Here is a 19,959-nt window from a genome sequence, read left to right as displayed (position 1 = left end):
CTCGAGGACAGAAGGGGAGCGTGGGACCCACAGACGTCTGACCAGTGCGGCCACCACTGTATGGTCCCATTATTGTAATAGGAGACAAGAAACATCCACGTGTGTCCTGACGGTGGCCTGATTCTCTTAAAAATCATATTTTAAGGAACAATTAAAGACAAGGGAAAATTTGCATGACATTTGAAGTAGAGCGACCCCGATCCTGTCGTGTGTGCACGCGTGTCCGCGTTGCGTGCGAGGGCGTGAGCATGGGTGCCCGTCTCCGTCTCCTCCCTGGGGAGACACTGCACAGGAACACCTCAGGGTTGAGTGCTGCTTGTACACCAGCCATCGGACCCAGCGCTGCCTTTTGTGACACATTTTCTAAGGACCCTCTGTGGCCCCGAAATGGAATTCAGGACGAAATGACTGACTCACTGCAGGGGCTGAATTATGTCCCGTCCCCCCCTTCACATGTTGGAGTCCTGACCCTCAGGACCTCAGAATGTGCCTGTTTGGAGACAGGTTCTGTGACGATGAGGTCACAGGTGGGCCCTGATCCCACTTGACAGATGTCTTTATGGGAGGAGATGAGGACACCCACCAACACAGAGGGATGACCATGTGGGGACACAGGGAGTAGACGGCGTCGACACGCCAGGGAGAGGCCTCAGAAGGAGCTGCCCTGAGATTGGACTTCCGGCCTCCAGGACTGTGAGAAACAAATGTCTGCTGTCTCAGCTGGGTCCTCTGTGATGCTGGCTGAGCAAGCTAACACACTCACCTACCACTTAGCTGCAAAAAATCAAGAGGACGCCCTGACTGTAACAAACATGAGAAAAAAAAGGAAGTACCTTTGAAGTAGTGTGCGTGCAAATATTTTTAAATTTTGTGGTTTATTAAAAGGTCCGGCTGCTCAGAGAGACCTGAGAACCCCGTCCTGCAGGACCCCCACGCACCTCCCGGGAGGTGGGCCGTGGTCAGGAGACACTGGTGCACACGTGGGCGCGCCTGTTCAGTCTGCAGCACCCCAAGAAAGCAGTCCCCCCTCAAATCCCCAGGACGCCCCCAGGGGGGAGACCCTTGCCCAGGAACAACAGGTGGATCTCACTTTTTTCCTTCATCTGTTCCCATTTTCCTCATTTTTCTAATATCAAGTTTGCATGACTTTTAAAATAAAGAACAGAATTATGTTCTGAATATCCCCGGGGAATAGAGCAGTGAGCGGGGTAGGGACAGAGAAGCCTGTGTGGAAGGGCTGGAGGAAGAGGGCAGCCTACGGGGTCCCCTCCCTACGGTGAGGACAGGGGACGCCTGCACTGTGCAGGACCACGCTCGCCCTCACCTTGGTGGCCGGGTTCTCCCGTGGGACGGTCTTCAGGAGCTCGGCCACCAAGTCCTGCATCTCCACCAGCGCCTTGTGGCTCCCCGACAGCTTCTGCTCCAGAGAGACCAGCTGATTCCAGCAGGACTGGGGCCCACTTCTCCCCCCGAGGCCCTAGCCCATAGGTGACACCTGCGGGACACTCTTCCTGGCCCCCCCAAGTGCCCAGGCACCCAGACAATACGGATCACTGAAAGTGCGGCGTCCTCAGTACCCCATAGGGCCACGCAATCGTGTGGAGTGATGGGCAGTGGGCTAAGGGCTTCCCTTTGAATCCACCGTGATAGCTGCCCAGATATTCCACGACACAGGACCTTCCTGCACTGAGACAACCCTGGTGCCCTCCGTGCGTGCCGGACAACGGGCTTTGCCCTGTAGAGCTGGCCAAGGGCAATCCAGGAACTGAAAGGAGTCCCAGTGACTGGGTGGGGCATGAAGCAGGCCACCCCAAAAGGCTTGTGCAGAGGGTAGCAGGGCAATAACCCCAGGGGCAGTTAGTGATGTCAACGTGGTGTTCGCCCAGCTCCCTGCTCCCTCCCAGCTGTCTCCTGAAGGTTCCCAGGGTCCCAGTGGGCATGAGTGGGCCTGGTGAGCTGTGGACATCTGGGGTGTGGGGTCAGGGCCTGCGTGACGCAGGGGCAGGGGCAGCCTGAGCTCTCACCTGCTGGAAGGGGTTGGAGGCATGGGGCGAACAGGCCAGGTAGTACTGCAGGATGTCTGTGGAGAGAGGTCAGGGCCCTTCCCGTGAACACTGACACTGGCTTTGGAAGCTCAAGACGCTTCCCTTCTTGGGGGTCCTCTGGGGCCCAGCAGGATGGGCCAGGAGCAAGAGCTGGAGGGAGGGCAGGGTTGGCCACATCCACACTTGGCCCCTAGCGTCTGAGTCCCATCAAGCTTGTATTGAAATATAATCAAGCCCCCACTTCCCTTCAGCCACTTGTGAATGGAGCTGGCATGCTGGCCTCATGGGCTCTGCCTGGCCCTGTGAGGGGCAGCGGGGGCCCCCAGGCAGGAGCTCACACTCACTGAGGCGGGGGGCTGCTCACGCTAGCAGAGGACCAAGAGTCCCGAACAGCGAGGACCCGGAGAGACCCGGCTGCTGGCACCAAAGCCTGGGAGAGCGGTGGGGACAGCTGTCTCCAGCGGAGCAGGCTCACCCTTCCGCAATGGGGGGCAGGCGATCCTCCCTCCTGGGGGCTCCTCAGGCTTAGATGCAAATAGTTTCTTCAACAAAACACGTTAAAAACCAGCCCACACACTCATCCCTGGGGCTTTCAGGGCAAAGGGGAGGACAGTCCCGTGAGGGCCAGCTCTTCCAGGCCACTCAGCAGCCCACACCCTGCCCCCACCTCTGTCCACAGCCCTGGAGTTCTGGCTCCAGTCGCCTACATCCAGCTTCCTGGGAAGTCCCGTCAGCTCTGCCCTCATCACACAGCCGCCCATTTCTCACCCTGTCTCAAGGTGCCGCACCCCCGCCTGCAGAGCGCAGCAGTCTTCCCGCTCTCTCCTTGTCCCCTGGCTGCTCCAGCGCCCAAAGCAGTTTTGAAAAGGTCACTCAGGCACAGGCCACGTCCTCCCGTACTTCCCACCCTCCAACAGGCCTCCTAAAGGAAAGCCCCAAGTTCTGACCACAACCTGGCTGACGGCTTCCCCACCCGCTCCTCCCCCACAGGCCTGATGTCTGCCTCACAAACATACCAAGTTTGTCTGTCTCAGGTCCTTTGGACAGGGTGCACGGTTTTAATGCCACCTCTTTGGCAGACTCCCTGCCTGCCTGCCTGCTCTGAGCAGCCAGCATCACTTGCTCCCCTTCTCAATCTCCACTGTCACCTGCCCCCATCCTGTCATTGGTGGCCGCACAGGGTGCCTGTCCTCCTTCTCGGAGCCTCCCACTCAAGAAAGGTGTTACTAGTCACCTTCCCCAGACCCAGACAGAGCAAGGACAAGGTGCCTCGGCCTGGCCCAGCTGGGCCCCCAGCCTGGCACAGGGACGCCAGTGCCGACACTCACCCCCACTCAACACTGAGTGCTTCTCCACCATCCTCGTCACATAGGCGTCGGGATCCACGCAGAAGTCACTGGAGCCCTGGGGTGGGCACGGGCAAGGAAGATGGGTGACCCAGTTAGGCCCCCACAAGCCTTGGCCCTCGGGGGTGGAGCCTGGCCCCCATGGTCTGCTCTCGGCTCAGGAAGGTAAGTATGAATGTAGGGGAGGGCACCGACTTGCTGTGCGCCCCAGGACAGGTCTCCAACCCTCTGGAGCCCTTGGTGTCCCAGGAGAGGGTGGGAGTGGAGTGTGGCTTCCCCCAACCCCTCCCCGTAAGCCCAGCAGGTGAGGATGGGGGTGGCCCTTCCCCTCTGCTACTCACCACAGATGCGGCCAGTTCCAAGCCCAGGGCACCCCAGCTGATGACCAGGGCCAGGACACCCAGCAGGCACACCCTAGGAGCAAAGAAGGCAAATCAGCACCTCCTGACCAGAGGGTGAGGGCCACACCACCTGCTGGGTTGTAGGCCAGAGAGCCCCAGGGCACATCTGGGAGTCCACCCACACAGGATCTGTGGCTCCTCCGATGGGGGACGGTCAGGACGGGGCTGACGGGGAGACACGCTGTGGTTCCACAGGCCCACACTCACCCGACCAGGATGCCCTTGGAGCTGCGGACGAGGCCGACCAGAACCAACAAGCAGATGGCAACGTCAAGCAGCAGCACGCCTAGGTAGCCCAGCCACCTGCAGGGATGGGGGACAGGGTGGTGCGCGCACCGGGTGGTGTGGGCACAGGGGACATGGTGGCGTGGGCACAGGGGACAGGGCGGTGTAGGCACAGGGCAGTGTGGGCACAGGGGACAGGGCGGTGTAGGCACAGGGCAGTGTGGGCACAGGGCACAGGGCGGTGTGGGCACAGGGGACAGGGAGGTGTGGACACAGGGGACACGGTGGTGTGGGCACAGGTGACAGGGCGGCGTGGGCACAGGGGACATGGTCAGGGAGGAGGGAGAGGTGCAGAGGCCGGCCAGGAATCTGGACCTCAGGCCTGGCAGAGCGGGGGCAGGCTGCATGGGGCCACAGGCAGTTTATATGGGCATGTATGGCATATGGATGGCCATGGTCCTTGCAGTAGACACCCCATGGGGGATTCCTGCTACAGTTCCACCCATAAAACTTCAGGCACTGGATGCTGGGAGCTGGCTGACCCTTGGAGGGTGAAGCCTGACCCAGGGCAGTAGGGGCCAGGTGGCATGGGCAGGAAAGAGGGCCCTGCACACCTGTACCAGTCGTAGAGATCCACCTGCTCTGCCAGAGCCTCCAGCGACACCGCCGGGTTCCTCCAAAACGGGATGGCAACTGTGTAGCCCAGCAGCGTGTCCAGCAGGTCCTGCAGCCGCTGCACTGCCCGCAGGGGCTCGGGCCGTGCAGCCAGCTGCCGCTCCAGGCTCTGCAGGCTGGGCTCTGCCGTCCGGTTCAGGGCGGCTGCGGTGTCCCACACCTGTGCCAAGCAGGGGTGGGTGAGCCACGGAGCGGTGGCTCCCGCACCCACCCACCCCTCAGCTGCCCCACCCAGGCCTCCTCCGACGCGCTCAGGCACAGGTGCGGACACGGGCTTGAGCAGCAGGGAGAGACCCTTCTCATCCTGGTGGCCACTCACGCGGTCCTGGACCCCCGCCACAGTGCGGTTGGCGTGACGGAGCGAGTAGGTGGCTCGATGGATGCCGTCACTGGTCTCCCCATTGCCGTAGAAGCCCACGGCGATGCCGGCGCTGGGACAGGGCAAAGCTGTGTGAGGGAGCCATAGGTCCCTCGCCTCCCGCTGGCGCCCCTGCAGCGGACCCTGGGCGCCCCCGCGCCGCCAGGTCCCGCCCACTGCCCTGGCCCCACCCACTGCCCCGCCCCCCGCCCCGCCCCGCACTACCTGCAGACCAGCGTGGCGATGATGACGCACCAGGCGGTGCAGCAGCAGTCGGCGTCCAGGTGCTCGTCGCTCTTACGCGGGCGGCAGCACAGCCAGAAGGAGTAGAAGAGCAGAAAGAGGAGGTCCAGGGCGAGGCAGGCCAGTGCGGCGGCTCCCAGAAGCAGCAGCGCCTGTAGGTGGTAGGGAAACAGCGATGGAGGTGTGGGCCCTGCCGCCGCTCCACCCAGAGCCAGCACCCGCAGATCCCGCCCGTGGCCAGGGCCAGGGAGGCCGGCACACGCTGCCAACACAACACCTGTGTCACGTGCCTGCGGTGACCCAGACCGGAACTCGACTCGTCCTCAACCCCGTACAAGACTCCAGGACTCAACCCAAGCCCCAATCCGAGGGGCCAGGTGGGCAAGGCCATGTGGTCCACCTGTCCTGCCCTCTACCAGGCCCTGTGGCCCTCCCCACGGGAGGCTGTCACCTCCTGGGCCCCAGAACCCAAGGCAAAATATGTTTGAACAGGAATCAACCATGCCAGGCCAGGCCAGACCGGTGAGAGTAGGTGCTCGGTGTGGGGTGGCCAGAGAACAGAGCCCCAGCCAACGGGCGGGCTCCCTCCACAGAGTCAGCTCTGCTGCTGCCGGGCCACCTGGTCCAAGCTTCAGTTTTCTCTTTTGTCAAAAGGGGGTAGGGCTGCCTTCCCAGAAGAGGCAGGCACAGGAAAGGCCAGGCAGGGCCAGGCGACAGCAGCGCCCCTGGGAGGGGCTGTGACCACTGTCCCCATCCTCATCGTCAGCGCTGAGACTGCTCTGGACCTGGCCAACTCATCGAACCCCTGAGCCCTGGCAGCCTGAAGGGCCCAGGACTGTCCACCAAGTCCTGGGAGGCACCCTCCTGTCACTGAGGCTGGCGTCCCCCATGGGAAGCAGTTGACCGATCCAGACATGACTGCTGTGGGCGCAGCCCTGGGCAGGGCCCTCAGGTGGAAGGGGAACAGACAGCACAGCCTCCATCTGTTGGAACAGGTGCCAGCCCCACCTCCTATGGACACAGCACTCTTCCGTTTGCCCCGTCCAGCGCTTCACTCCATCTCACTGATAAACAAACTGGCTTGAGAAGGTACAGAGGAAGGACCTACATGCCCGCGTCATGGCCCCCCTGGGAACCTCAGCACCCGTCCTCTGTCGGGGCCAGAGTGGTGGGTGACACACGGCTGCAGGCTGAGCCTGACCTCGTGCACCTCGTGGGGATGGGGCGAGCAAGCAGCACACCGAAGGGCTGACATGTGGAGGCGCCCACCATGGGCACCATCGGAGCAGTGGTGTGACCACTGGGCACCCTCAACTTCCCTTGCTGGCACTGCTGCAACACCCACACTTCAGGAGGACCTGGAAACACCCTCCCTCCCTACGTTCAAATCCTCAGCAGAGTGGCTTTCCCTCGGGCCTGAGCCTGGGGAGCCATCGGGAGTGGAACACCCCAGGCCCACCCGCTCCCTGCAGGGCTACCGTGGGATAAGAAGCTCAGCCAGAGGCGCTGGGACTCCGCCATCACAGCTCTGCACCCAGCGGCTGTATCCCAGGAGACAGCTGCCAGGCAGCAGAGGGAGGATGGCACTCTCTGCCCTCCCAGGAGCCTGTTGGCCTCCCCCTGCCCAGCCCACCAGCCCCAGCCGGAATGAACGCCTCACTCCCGCACCCGAGGCGGGGCTCTCCTACATTCCACCTGGGCGGGGAGGCACCCATCAGGTCTGTACCTCCAGCCATGGCCCAAAGCCACACGGGTGCCCTGGGGGCCAGGGGGCCGTCTGGAGGCTGGGCCTCTGTACACGAGGCCCAGGGTGGGGTGCCCTCTTGGGAAAGGCCAGGTGCCACCATGAGGCTCAGCCCTTGCCCACTGGCCATCCTGTGCTGCCCAATGAGCAATCTGGACATAGTGGGTCCTCCACTTCTTCAAGCTCAGGTGCAGCCACCCACTACCCTGCACTGGCAGGACGGCCTAAGGGGCCCTGACTGCTCCTGCTCACCAGGCCTGGTGGGGCTGGCACCAGAGCTACCTCGTCAGCCCAAGGTTCCCTTGAGGTCCTGGGGTGCTTACATCAGTGGGGACTCCAAGGCCCAGAGTGGGGGGCCTTGCCTAAGGTCACAGGGGGGAACAGGCCAAGCCAGTCATGGGGGGGCACTCACCTTAAGGGGCCTGGTACTGGGCATCACCCCCACTGCACCCAACATCGGGAGCCAATGAACATTAGGGTGATTGGAAGAGCACCAACCTGGGGTTCCCTGGGACTGCCCTAACATGCACAGGCTTGACACTGACCTGAGAGGTTACAGGCCATGCCACACACTGTCCCCTGGGCCTTGGCTGAAAGGGACATTTGCGTTTCCATAACCAAGGCACCCTCCAGCCCCGTCAGCTTCCAGGTCCTGTCCCTGCTGCCTGCAGGCTTCTCCCCGAGAGCCCTCCCTGAACCCTGGGTCAGACCACACCACTCCCACCTGGAAGCCTCCACCAGGAATGAGCCCCCTTCAAAGACCCGCCCGCCTTGGCTCCCAGCCCATCAACACCCTATGCTCGCAGCCGTGCTGGAGGCCACCCTTTGCTCCCTAACAGGCCTCCTGCCTCCTCACTGTGGGAGTCTGGGGGAGCAAGCCCCCAAGCCCATGTCCAGAACACAGCTGGCTCGGAGCTGCTGCTTAACTGAGGGCACCTTGCTCCTCCTGGGGTGAGGAGGCTTGGCTCAGGGCCAGGATGGGTGGAGCCCAACAGGCACCCAAGCTGGGCTCTGAGCCCACCCCGTGACTCTGGTAGGCTCTGGTGCTCACACTGTCATCAGGACTCATCAGAGAGCCCTCATCAGAGAGGCTCTGGATCACCGTCTTGGTGGCGCCAGGACCACCCACTCCCATTTGCCAGATGAGAAAACTGAGGCAAGATAAGCATCACTGGCCAAGCGAGATCCTGACACCTGGGGCAGGGGCTGCTGGGCTCTCAGGTCTGGGACACGTGCGAGGTGTGGGAGGTGGATGGCGCCTGCATCTTTCCTGGCTCTTCATAGCTTTGATTTGGTTAGATTTTGTTTTTTGCTGTTGGGTTGTTTTGTTTTGTTTTAGGTTTTTCTTTCCTTTCTTTCTTCTTTTTTTTTTAAGCCACAAACACATACTACCTTTATAATTAAAACACAAAACCAAAACCCTCCAAGCAGTTCTTTTCAGCCGGGCGTGGGAGGCTGCTGGTCTGAGCCCCGCTCGGCCATGTGAGATCCCGTGCAGCCTCCTGTCCGGCTCTGGTCCCCCGTTTTCTCCTCTAAGAGAAGAGCAAGCACTTGCCAGCCCCTCCCAGCTATCAGGGAGAAGGGTCCTGGCAGCCACGAGGCTGACCTGGGGCCCTTCTCAGTCAATGGCGCTACTGCAGTCCCTGCTGGTGCCCAGGGCCCCAGGACCAAGGCCAAGGGGGGGGACAGCCTGGGTCTCACCACCAGGAGCCTAAGACCCACCCACCTACTGCTGCAGAGCCCGAGGAGAGGCTGCCTGCCCAGCCCCCACAGCCATCCCCAAACTCAGGCCCCACAGGGGTAGGTAGCGTGGCTCTCAGGGAACTAGAGTGGCAAGGCTCAAATGCTACAATGCTTGGTTCTAGAAGTGACCTTGAGTCAGGGACTTTAACCTCTGTGCCTCGGTTTCCCCACATACACAATGGAGACAGTAACACGCTCTCCTAGTGTGGCTACTTAGGATTAAATGAGCCAATATGTGTAAGGGCTTAGAACAGCACCTCTGTGGAGAGCCCCCAGGAAAAGTAAGGCCCCAATGAGGTGCTGCTCCTGGGCCCTCTGCTGCCACACAGCCTGCTGGGCTGGGGACAGGAGGCGGGTGTCCTGGCTGCTGGATGTGTGTGTGGAGGGGCCAGGGCCGCTCACAGGCAAGGTGAGCGTGTGCAGGTCCACACCCACACATGTACGTGTTCACACGTGTGCCCACATGCACATGAAAGTGTCGTCCTGTGAGCTCCCCAGCAGTGGCAGTGACAGCCCATGGCTGGCAGCTCTGGTGGTTGTGGGCAGGTGTGCGGGGGTGGCGGATGGTCCAAGCACCTGGGCATTGGATTCTTGGCAGAGACTGGAAAAGGGGAGAGGTGACCGGCCAGCCAGTGGCAGCCTCAAGCACAGGCACGGCCACCTGCCTGGGGGGTCCTAACTGCCACAGCCCGGACGGACAACACTCCCATCCCATCCTGCCTTAGGGAGCCGAGCCAAGGGTGGGAGCAAGGGTGAAACTGGCGCCCAAGAAACCCCAGGGCCAGGCCCTTGAGGGAGACAATGTGACCTGGGGCTCGAAGAGGGGCACCCAGTGACCTGAGTTACTCAAGCAGCTGGAGGCAGTGGCCGGCGGAGGCCCTCTGCAGCCGTGCAACGTGGGGAGCCAGGCATCCAGCTCCTGGGGTTCCACCTCCTCTCCTGGCTGTGAGGACAGGGATCCCATTTCCGTGATCTATGCACTGGTTCTGTCTGCCCATGCTTCCCCTGGTGGGATGCTGGAATAAGATCATCAATCTGCATTTAGGATTAGTGAGGCCTGGCACACAGTGGGCACTCAGAAACGTGGGGCCCCCCTGCTCTGCACCCCAAGCTATGAGAGGCTGGGTCAGCTTTCTCTCTGGTAGCACGTGGCCAGCCTTAAATAGTGACCCCACTGGGCGGCCCCAGAAGGCGAGCTGTGGAGCTGGTACCAGGACAGAGTCACACAGCCCCTACGGGGGTGACAACACCCTCTCGGTTTACACAGGAGAGCACCCGGGCTTGGGGGAGCCGAGGCCTGGGCAGCTGGTTCCTCGCGCGACAGAGCCAGGCGCCCTGCATGACCTCTGAAGCCAGATTCCCAGACATCAGCCTTCCGCTGCCATTCGGGGGTGGCCCCGCCTCCCCTTTCCTCAGGCTGGCGTCCCCTTGGCTTCTCCCTGGGCCCATTCAGAAAGAGAATGGGAAATGTTTGATCAGCATCTGGGCTCTGACCAAATGGAATTTTCCATCAGTGCTGGAAGTGATGTCAGCACTGGGCCAGGCGAGGCGAGATGCTCAGGCCCATGTCCTGACCGCTGGCCACAGTGCTGGCTGCCAGCCACCTGAGGCAGCAGGAACATGAGGGGCCTAGCAGTGAGGACACAGCGTGGCCACGCGTGCCCCGAGGGGCGGCAGCCCACACACCCTCCTGGCCCTGTGGCTCGTTTTCCAGCCGTGAACCATCCCATCCTTCTCAAGGCCCTTGCAGCCCCTGCCACAGAGCATACCCACGAGGATGTGCCCACTCTCCCCCACGTCGTGGCGCCCGAAAGATCCCACCACTGTGGAAACCCTATGAGCTATATGTCGGGCCCAGGCTCAAGTCTGAGGCCTGTCAGGGGGCCCAACAAGCCGCCAGCCCCCAGCCCTCAGCAGGTCCTCCCAGCCCTGGTGGGGAGACAGCGGATGGAAGGGGCGCAGGGCCGTGCTGTCCTCTGCGTGAGCTTCGGCGGGCTCCCCGCGTAGGCGGGCGGCCTCTTGAGGTAGGGGATCCTGGCTCAGCCCCAGGCTTGCTGGCAGTCTGGCTGCAAGGAGGCCCCAAGCCAGCCCTGGGAGGGCCCTGGGAGGGTCTGTGGCATGCCACCAAATCTTACCAAAAGCTCTGCTGCGGGGGGCTCCATCCCACAGACGGGAGACCACGGCATGAGAGAGGCTGTGAACTCACGAGGCCTCGAACCCGCCCCTTGCACCCCTGCGCCCCCACCCGCTGCTCCTGCCTATTCTGCGCCTTCGCCGGCTTGGACATGGCCAGTCAGTGCATCCCACCTGTCCACGACGCGGCCCAGGCCACACCGAGACGCCCTAGGCCCAGGCAGGGAGCGCCACGCTGGAGCACGGGTCAGCACATCCGTGTGCCAGCTGCGAGGCAGCACTCGGCAAACTGACACACACCAGAGCCAAAGCCTCTTCCTGCTGAGCGTGCACGTCCCGGGGCAGCAGCTGTGTGCCCCTAACAACCAGCCCTGGGAGAGGCCTCGTCCTCTGTGGGCCACCACAGACCCCCGCCAGGCTGAGGCATCACTCACAGGGGCCTGACCCCAGCCCCCGACGCCACGTGTCTGCCACCCTGCTGTCCCAGGAACGGTAGCTAGAGCCCTTCTCCAGCCTCACTGTGGTACGTCCTACGCACCCACCCAGGTGCTGGCACTCGGTAGGCAGGGAAGACTTGGGGACCAGCAGTCTAGGCGTGACTCTGGTAGGCTCTGAGACGTCAGGGGACTTCCCCAAGGGCACACAGATGGAGAGGCAGAGCCAGGATGCCAGCCCTGGCCAGTGTGACAGTAGCCTGAGGTCCCACCGCTGCCTGTGGCATGAAAGGGACCAGTGAGCCTGCAAAGCTGGGAGCCTCAGAGAAGGCTGCGAACAGCAGGCCTGCCCCACTTGGCCTCGGCCCTCACCAGCTCTTCCCAAAGGGCAGCTCTGCCAGATGGTAAAGGGCAGGACTCAGAGAGGCCATGAGTCCAAATTCCGCCAGGGATCTGGATCTCACCGCCCGTGCCCCATGTCCTCATGTTGGTCACACCTGCCTCACTGGAGTGTGGACGCCTGAGTCACCACACAAAGGGCCCTCAGCCCAGTGCAGGCCAGGGACTTAGGAACGTCGGCACCGGGCTGGGCCCTGGGGGCCATGGGGCAAAGAGACGCAGCCCTACCGGGCTAGGCCAGCGCCTTCCAAGACCCCAGCAGTGCAGGTCTGGGAGCTCAGAAGCTGGGGGACAGGCAGAAGACCTGGGCGGGTACAGAAGCTTCAGGTGGTATCCCCTAAACTGCCACTGCAGGGTCAGGGGGCACTGGTATGGCATCATGAGAGGTGGGGACAGGGTGGGCAAAGGCCCAGCACAGGGTCAGGGCTGCAAACCTGCTTCCTGAGGGGTCCCTGGCAGCTGAGCCCAGGCGGGGTTCCGGCCTAAGCCTGCAGTGCCAGGCAGCAGCGGGCCCCTCCATCACGTCCCCCCTACCAGCCCCAGAATTGCCAAGGGCCCTTCTCCAGAGGAAGAGACCAGGTTGGAGCATCCAAGAGGCACCGTCTAGGGACCCACGTGTCCAGGCTGGAGCCCTACGTGTGGGGTGAGGAAAGCGAAGGAGACATTGGGCCGAACTCCCCGTGTCTGGGGTCTCCCACTGGGAAGGCTCACACCCCCCAGTGCTGCCCACTCCCCTAGGGCTGGCCCTCAGCCTCAACACCCTCTGCAGCCCGGATTCACACACAGCCTTGTTGGGCGCAGACCGCCCAGACCCACTTCCCAGGCTGGAAGGGACACCCGTGGCCCACACTCTCAAGTGATGGAAGCCAGGCCTCCCGGGGAAAGCTCTGGAGAAGCCCCCCTCACCTCCCAGGCCAGGCTGACCCGGTGCTGAAAGCCGGGATGTAAAGCCACGCGGGGCGCCAGGCTGGCCGTGCGGCCTGCAGCCCCCACCCCCCCACAGCCCCCACCCCCTGCAGCCCCACCCCCCTGCAGCCCCCACCACCCCACCCCTCCAGCAGCCCCCACCCCCCTGCAGCCCCCACCCCCCTGCAGCCTCCACCCCCCTGCAGCCCCCACCCCCCCACCCCTCCAGCACTCTTGGCTGCGGCTCCCAGATCCTGGCCAGAAATTGAAAACAGATTTTCCACCGAGCGGGGCTTGGGTTTCTCGAATTCCATGACGGTGAGCTCGTGCCGTGCCTGGGAGAGCACAGCCAGCAACCGGCCATGAGGGAGCCCGTGAGGGGCCCAACTTTCTGTCCAAGTCCCCCATCCCTCAGGTCCAGGGTCCGAGGTCCCGGGCAGCAGGCTGCACCTCACGCCCTCCGGGAATCACGTGGATACCGGCCTGGCCTGTCACCCCCAGACCTAGCATGTACCCTGCTACCCTTGGGCCTGGGGGCCCCACCCGCGCACAGTGAACAGTTACAAGGACATGGCACATGGACTATCCCTGCTGCTGTAACACTCCTCCCAGCATGACACCCGGGAAAATCCACTGGTCTCCACCAGTCACCCGTGGGAACCCAGGCCCCAGACACAGCCAGACGCCACCAGACGGGCCTGGTCACATCCTCAGGACTTGCTTCAACCAGGGATATGTGCCCGGGGTTAAACCAGGCCGAGACCAAGGGCCAGATCTTTTGGGGAGTCCCTCAGGATAGTCAAGAACCCGGCCTGGACGGGGTGCGTGGGGCCTGAACAGGCAGCTGGGCGGGTGGCACCGTGGCAACCACCCGTCTGAGGCAGAAATGGTCACTCAGGCTTTGGGCAGCTTGGCCTCACCCCACGCCCTCAGCCAACACAGGTCCAGCCGGCCACCATGGGTGCCTGCCCCTCCCAGCCCACTGGCCCCTCCTGTGGGGACCCAGGCCTCCGCCAGCCTTCTCCAGGGAGGGGAGGGGCATGCCAACCAAGGGCAGACGGTGGTGGGCCTGTATGTGTGCATGAGCTGATTCCAGGTGTGTGTTCATACACGTGTGCGCATGAGCCGTCTGGACACACAAAAAGTCAGGCCTCGGGCAGATGCTGCGGAAAGGGAGGTTCACGAGGGGCCATGCAGCCCCTCTCCCACAGCCCACCTGCGACCGTGGTACACCTTGGCTGGCCCAGCCTGGCCCGGGACACTGCTCAGCCCCACCTGGCCCTGCTCCCCAAGCGCACTCCCCACACCCAGGCCCCTTCCCCCGGCTCTGGATGAGAACAAAGCGGCCTCCGGGTCAGTTGGCACCAAGTGCAGCCCCAGTCTGCCTCTGGCATTGGGCTGGAGGCCTGGCCCTGCCCTCAGCCCACTGCAGCCCTCGCAGCCCCGTCCACGGCAAGGACAGCCGCTGCCTCAGCAGATGGCCACTGTGCTGGGGATCCCCAGGGAGTCCTGGGGGCAGGCAGCAACCCAGTGTTGCTGGCATCTGTCATCCTGTCTAGCAGGGAGCCCAGCCACCTGCGGGCCACTCCTCAGGATGCTGTCGGGTAAGTGGCCCCTGCCCCCAGCTGGTGAGTGGCTCCCTGCTCTGGGTGACAGTGCCCAGTATCTGCCCGTCAGGGCCTCACTACACCGCGGGCCCTCGCCCTCCCCAAGACCGTGGGCAGCCCTGAGACACTTGACGGCTGTGTGTGTCCCGGCCAGCACAGGCCTGAGGGCGGCTCCCTGCAGACCCAGGAGGCAGGCACAGCATGACTAGGTGCTTCTGGGGTTCTGCCACACCTACTGCCCACCCTCTGTCACGTGCCCAATGCTTGGGGGCCACATGGGGCACTTCCATGTCTGTGACCCAGGCCCCGTCTGCAGATTCGGTTCCTCTTCTCCAGCTGAGGACTCAGCAGAGCTGCCTTTAGGGGACAGAGGTCTCGTCCCAAGACCCAGGGAGCCTTTCCCCAGACTCCGAAACTGCTCCGGGGCTGTGTACATGGGGAGTGGAGTGAGGGCTGGAGCAGGAGCTTGTGCGTGTCCCCCACTCACTGTTTCACTTCTGTAGGGGTGACGGTGCCACCCCCAGGCCCACTATATGGCTCCCCAGAAAAATGCTTCTGAAACAAACAGCATGAACCTCTCTGGCAGAATGGCTGTGGCCTGGGGGTCAGAGCCACACAGTAACCTGCCCAGAGCCTGACCAAAAGCCCCTGGCCAGGGACAAAACAGCTGATGTCCCTTTCCTGCTTGTCCCCTAGGCAGAGAAGTACAGTGCTGAGGACAGAGCTTGTCACTGCGTCCTCACACCCGCGAAAACCAGGAGCCACCACAAGGCCTAACAGTGGAGTCTGGTGACACAGACTCCACATGGAAGACACCTGAGTTTGGCCCCAACACCGACCCCGCAGTGGGCACAGACTTGGTGTTAGCAGCAACCGACAGCCCAGCCCGCCCCGGGCCAAAGGCAGGTGCATGACCCCAGCGCAGCCAACTGGATTCTTCCCTGGGACTTTGACACCAGCCAAGAGGGAAACAGCCAGAGATGATCTGGCCGCGCAGGGACTTCCCTGCTCGCCCACCCAAGCACTGGCCCTGCACCCCGAAGCCAAGTTCACGAGCTCTTTCCACACAGAAGGTGCTTCAGAACCTTCTGCCCAGCTGCTTGGTGCGCCGTGTCGTTCGGCACCTTTCTGTCACTTGCAGCCTTGGAATGCAGACTGCTACCATGGGGTGCAATGCAAGCATCAAGAGCCGAGGACCATGGGCACAGTCCCAAATACGTGATGTGTAAAAGCAGGGGACAAAAAGGGCACATGGTGCAATTCCCGTTTTAAAGTGACATTCCCACACAAGTATAAGTGCATTGACAAACTCCAGCTGGAGGGGCTGTCTTTCTGTCTTCAGATCTTTCCGGTTTCTCAAATGATCCATGAATATGCATTACGTTTGTAAACTAGAAGAGAGGCAATAAACGCTGATTTTTAACCACAGCAAATTTCCTTCCGATTAGCGGTAAGGATGACAACAGAGACAGCCTCTCCCACAGGACATGGCTGCTCTGCCACCAGCCTACAGTCATGCGCATGGCTGATGTCGCTTGAGTCACATTAAACTAAGGTGCTGTGGTCTCTGCCGGGAGACCCCTGAGGGAGAGACCCTCTCAAATCCCTTCTAAGCGGCCATCCAGTCTGGGCTTGCATACCTCCAGGCACAGAGCGCTCACCTCCTTCCAAGGCAGCATGTTCAGACCAGAAGGACTCCCTTATTTTGGGCCCAGGCTCAGGCTTCTCTCTGCCTCAGGGCCTTTGCACATGCTATTCCCGCTGCCAGTGACCCTCTTCCCCAAAGTCTCTGCATGGCTATCTCAGTCTTATCTTTAGGGTCTTACTGGAAACATTCAAGCACTCAGGGCTCTAATGGGAAATGGGCGCACACACTGGGCAAACCTGAAGCAAATGCTGGCATCTGAGGTGGAAGGTGGGCCAGTGTGCCCAGTGCATTCCAGGCTCTAGGCAGGTCTCTGCCCTCTGGACGCTCATAGCCTGGCTTGCAGCACCCATGGAAGGCAGGTAGCATCTCCTCCAGAAAGCCTTCCCTGACCACTGGGCTCCCGCAGGCCCTGTGCCGACCCTACCGCAGCACTACACCAGGCCATAACTGTGTTCCTCCATCAGCTTGCACATCCAGAATCCCTGACCTGGTGGAGACGCTGAGCAGGAATGAGAGAGACTGAGGGCAGAGAAAGTATGACCCTGCTGGGCTGTGGGGAGCCTTGAAACGGGGGAGTCGTGAAGGGCTGGTAGAGGGAGAGGGAGTAGATCCCCCAAGTGAAGCCCAGAGAGGAAGATGGACCCACCCAAGGTCACACCCAAGGTAGCAGACAACAGCTAGGGTCCAGGCCCGGCACTCCGCTCTCAAGCACCCACACTCCAGCCTGAAGAGAAGGCTCTGGGACCTCTGCCCACAGCCAGGTCAGGCCCAACAGTCCCCGTCAAGCACAGATTGGCCTCAGACAACCTCAGGTCCCCAGTCACCACAGCTGTCAACCACGAGGGAGTCTCCTCCCCTCTTTGGGCCTGCAATCCCTCCCCCATAAAACCAGAGACCCCCCCCCAACAGGTGCTCTGTGTTCAGGGAGCTCCAAGAATGCTGGCAATGGCCCAGCCCCAGGGGAGCCAGACCAACAGCCCCTCTTGGCATGCAGGCGGAGGGCAGAGCAGCCTGGGCAGCCTGCAGAAGCCCCCTACTTCCTTCCAGCCCCTCCCACACAGATGCCATCAGCCCCCCAGAACCTGCAGTGCACCCCCTCCCAGTCTGTCCATTCAGCAAACATCACAGGCCCCCCCACCAAGAGATGGGTGCCGTGGCCAGGGGGCCCTCCTCTCTAGGATGGAGGCCTTGGGAAGCTGGGAGCCTGAGACCCTCAGTTCCAAGAGAAATCGTAATCCTTTAGGAAATGAAATTCCACCTTCGCTCTTACAGAGGCTCCAAAGCCCCCTGTCGGGCCAGCCAGGCTCCAGGAGCCCTCAGAACAGTCCCATCTGCTCCTAATCCTGCAGTCACATCCTCTGCAGGGGACTGGCTGGGAGGGGGGCTAGAAAGCCTCTGACCACCCCACCCCGGGGCTGACGCTGTCTTAGTGGGACAGGGGACGAGGCCTGACCACCTCTTACTACGTGACTCTGATCCTCAGTTTGCTACCTGTAAGATAGAGATAGTCATCCTTATCTCCCAGGCTTGTGTGAGAAAGGGCTAGTGACAGAGGTCCCCACACAGCACCCCAAAACAGGGCCGGCCACGGGGCTTCCACTGGGTTTCACCAGGGCTCTCAAAAGTGGGTGGTGGGGGCAGGACATTGCAAAGGACAAAGGCTGGTCTGCTATGCCACATATGCCCCCACTCCTGCCCCACTTTTCCCCTGGACTGCACAGGAGGTAGGAGCCCCCACCCCAGCTGGCCCTAGCCCACGTGGCGGGTGGGGTCTTCTAGACCCTGCTGCCCAACTTCGGGCTGGACACAGACAGGCTCCCAGGCCAGTAGGGGGCCCTAGGTCAGTGAATGAGTCCACCACTCACCAGGGGCCGGAGGCTGCAGCACCCCCACAGCTAGGAATGCTGCACCAGGGGCAGCAGGAAGGGGCCCTAGGCCGAGGCCCACGCCAACCCATCACCCCCGCCCCCAGGAAGGGAGCTCCCTCTGCTGTACACCCACATGGAGCAGGAGCCTAGAGCCCTCCATCCCCATCAAGACGCTGCAGAGAAGTCACGCCTGCCCAGGTTTCGGCATAAGGCAATGAAAGCTCAGCTAGGTCGAGGTCTGCCCCAAAGCACCAGCACAGAGGGCAGAGGCAGGACGCATGCCCAGGTCTGGCTCACCCCACAGCCCGCAGCCAGGAGGAGAGGTGGCGGGGGATGGAGACAGGCTGGTTTCCACACCGTGAATTATTCAGTGGCTAAGTCTGCTCCTGGGAGGGAGGCAGGAGAGTGAGTCAGAGCCTTCCCACAGTGGAGGAGGGAACAGTGCTCATGGAGGCAGCGGGCAGAAACCGGGGTTCTCCCAGGGGCAAGGGCCCTGCAGGAGGCCAGGATGTGCTGAGAGAGGTCTGGGCTTCACTCTCCACCACATGTCCTGGAATCCCAGCTGGGGGACCCATGGGAGCACGGGCACCCCAGAGGGCAAGAGAGAGACGGCCAGTCCAGGCATGGTTGGCAGCATGGGCAGGTGGCAGCTCAAGGGACAGCAGGAACTCTCTGTGTGGGTCACAGACACCCTGAATCTGTTCCCTGAGAAGTGGCAGGGAACTTCCTCAAGTAAAGGCCAGCCTCCTGGCCCGTGGACGCAGAGCCCCAGGGGACAGACATGGCAGAGCCAGCACACCACGCTTCTGGGCAGCATAGAAGTGCTGCCCCACACTGGGCTTCTAGAATGTGGGTGTTAGGTTTTATAAAATCCTGTTATCTCTGGGCACACCTGGGCCAATCTCTTGACCCCTTTCTAATTTTCTCAGACACAGGTTAGCAAGGCTTGGGGAGCAGGCACCCCATGAGCACCGAGGCTGGGAGGCTGGGGCTTCCCTGCAGAGCTGGGATGTCCACGGCATGGCATGCTCACCGCCTGCTTCCATTTCTCCTCCGTGGATAAGGGAGGCCATGTGTGACACAGTCCACAGGACACTGGATTCCCAGGCAATCCTGACAAGCAAGGCGTCTCTACCCCATCCTGGGGCTCTGCAATGATTGCCAGATGGAAGCCCAGAGGTGTTCCGAGTGACCAGGCACCCAGGTCACGAGGCCGCTGGATTCTGAATCCCCGTGCAGGAGGGAAATGCCCACAGCCTGGTCCTTGGCCCCACATTGGAAAGGCAGTGGCTCAGCAACAGGGGGGCCTGGGGTTTGGCCTGACCCCAAGCTGAGGGCTCCACTGGGAGAGCCTGGTCACTTGGGGAGACGGCTGCAAGGGCCCCGCCACCCCCTGGCTCGGCCCCTTTCAAGCCTTCCAGACTGGGGCGCATCCCGGTGTCTGTGGCCGGGCCTCCCCCCTCGGGGGCTGCTGGCAGCCACTGCGGGCAGGCCAGGTGTCAGCACAGCCTACACCGCCCGGGACGGACGCACATTCCCCAGCCCCGCCGCCCAGCGGCTCTCGGAGCCTGGGGTCCTACGGGCAGGCGGCTGCGCCAGGCAGGAGCCCCTCCGTGATGGACAGCGGCCTGGGCGGGAGCCGGCAGCCGGCGAGGGGGCTCCACGGAGGGGGAGGCGGCTCCACGGAGGGGCAGGCGGCTCCACGGAGGGGCAGGCGGCTCCACGGGGTCCCAGAAAACAGGGCCTCGCGACACCGGAAGAGGGCTAGGATCTGCCGGGGCGGCGGACCCGAGGGGCAGCGGGGGTCCACGACTCTGGAAACGGAGACTCAAGAGCCAGGCGACCCTCGAGAGCGACGGGGCCGCGACCGGGGCCCCGACCCCCGGCCCCCGACCCGGGGCCCGCGTCACCTGCTGGTAGTCGGTGTCCTCGGGCCGGAACTGGCTGCTGGTGGTCTCCCAGCGCAGGTCCAAGTGCGGCAGCCGGTGCAGGAGGCTCACCCACCAGGGCGCCGCGTAGCTGACCCCGGCCATGGCGGGCCGGCCGCCTCGGGCGCGCGGCCGCGGCGCGGCTCCTCGCTGCACGGGGCGCCGTGTTCAGGGGCCGGCCGACCCCGGCCCGGACGCCCGCATAGCCCGCGCGCTCCTGGGCCCGGCCCGGCCCGGCTCGGCCCGGCTCGGCTGC

At 62.7% G+C, this 19,959-nt stretch overlaps 1 protein-coding gene across 3 annotated transcripts in view; it reads right to left on the bottom strand.

Moving 5' to 3' along the window:
- Positions 1–19,959, bottom strand: part of TTYH3 (tweety family member 3) — a 28,898-nt gene extending 8,939 nt beyond the window's left edge. For 2 of the 3 annotated variants that reach the window (XM_081035964.1, XM_081035965.1), the window contains exons 1-9: positions 19,686–19,959; positions 5,276–5,445; positions 5,012–5,123; positions 4,632–4,852; positions 4,000–4,095; positions 3,733–3,805; positions 3,374–3,449; positions 2,025–2,080; positions 1,325–1,417 (exon numbers count right to left, since the gene is read on the bottom strand). In XM_081035964.1, coding sequence (XP_080892090.1) covers positions 1,325–1,417; positions 2,025–2,080; positions 3,374–3,449; positions 3,733–3,805; positions 4,000–4,095; positions 4,632–4,852; positions 5,012–5,123; positions 5,276–5,445; positions 19,686–19,808 — 1,020 coding nt within the window. In that variant the 5' untranslated portion in view covers positions 19,809–19,959. The other variant, XM_081035963.1, reaches the window with a different exon arrangement.

The sequence above is a fragment of the Rhinolophus hipposideros genome (genome assembly GCF_964194185.1).
Source record: "Rhinolophus hipposideros genome assembly, chromosome: 23".
NCBI classification, from domain to species: Eukaryota; Metazoa; Chordata; class Mammalia; order Chiroptera; family Rhinolophidae; genus Rhinolophus; species Rhinolophus hipposideros.
The sequence above is the reverse complement of the archived record's forward strand: the minus strand, read 5'-3'. Positions and strand labels throughout refer to the sequence as shown.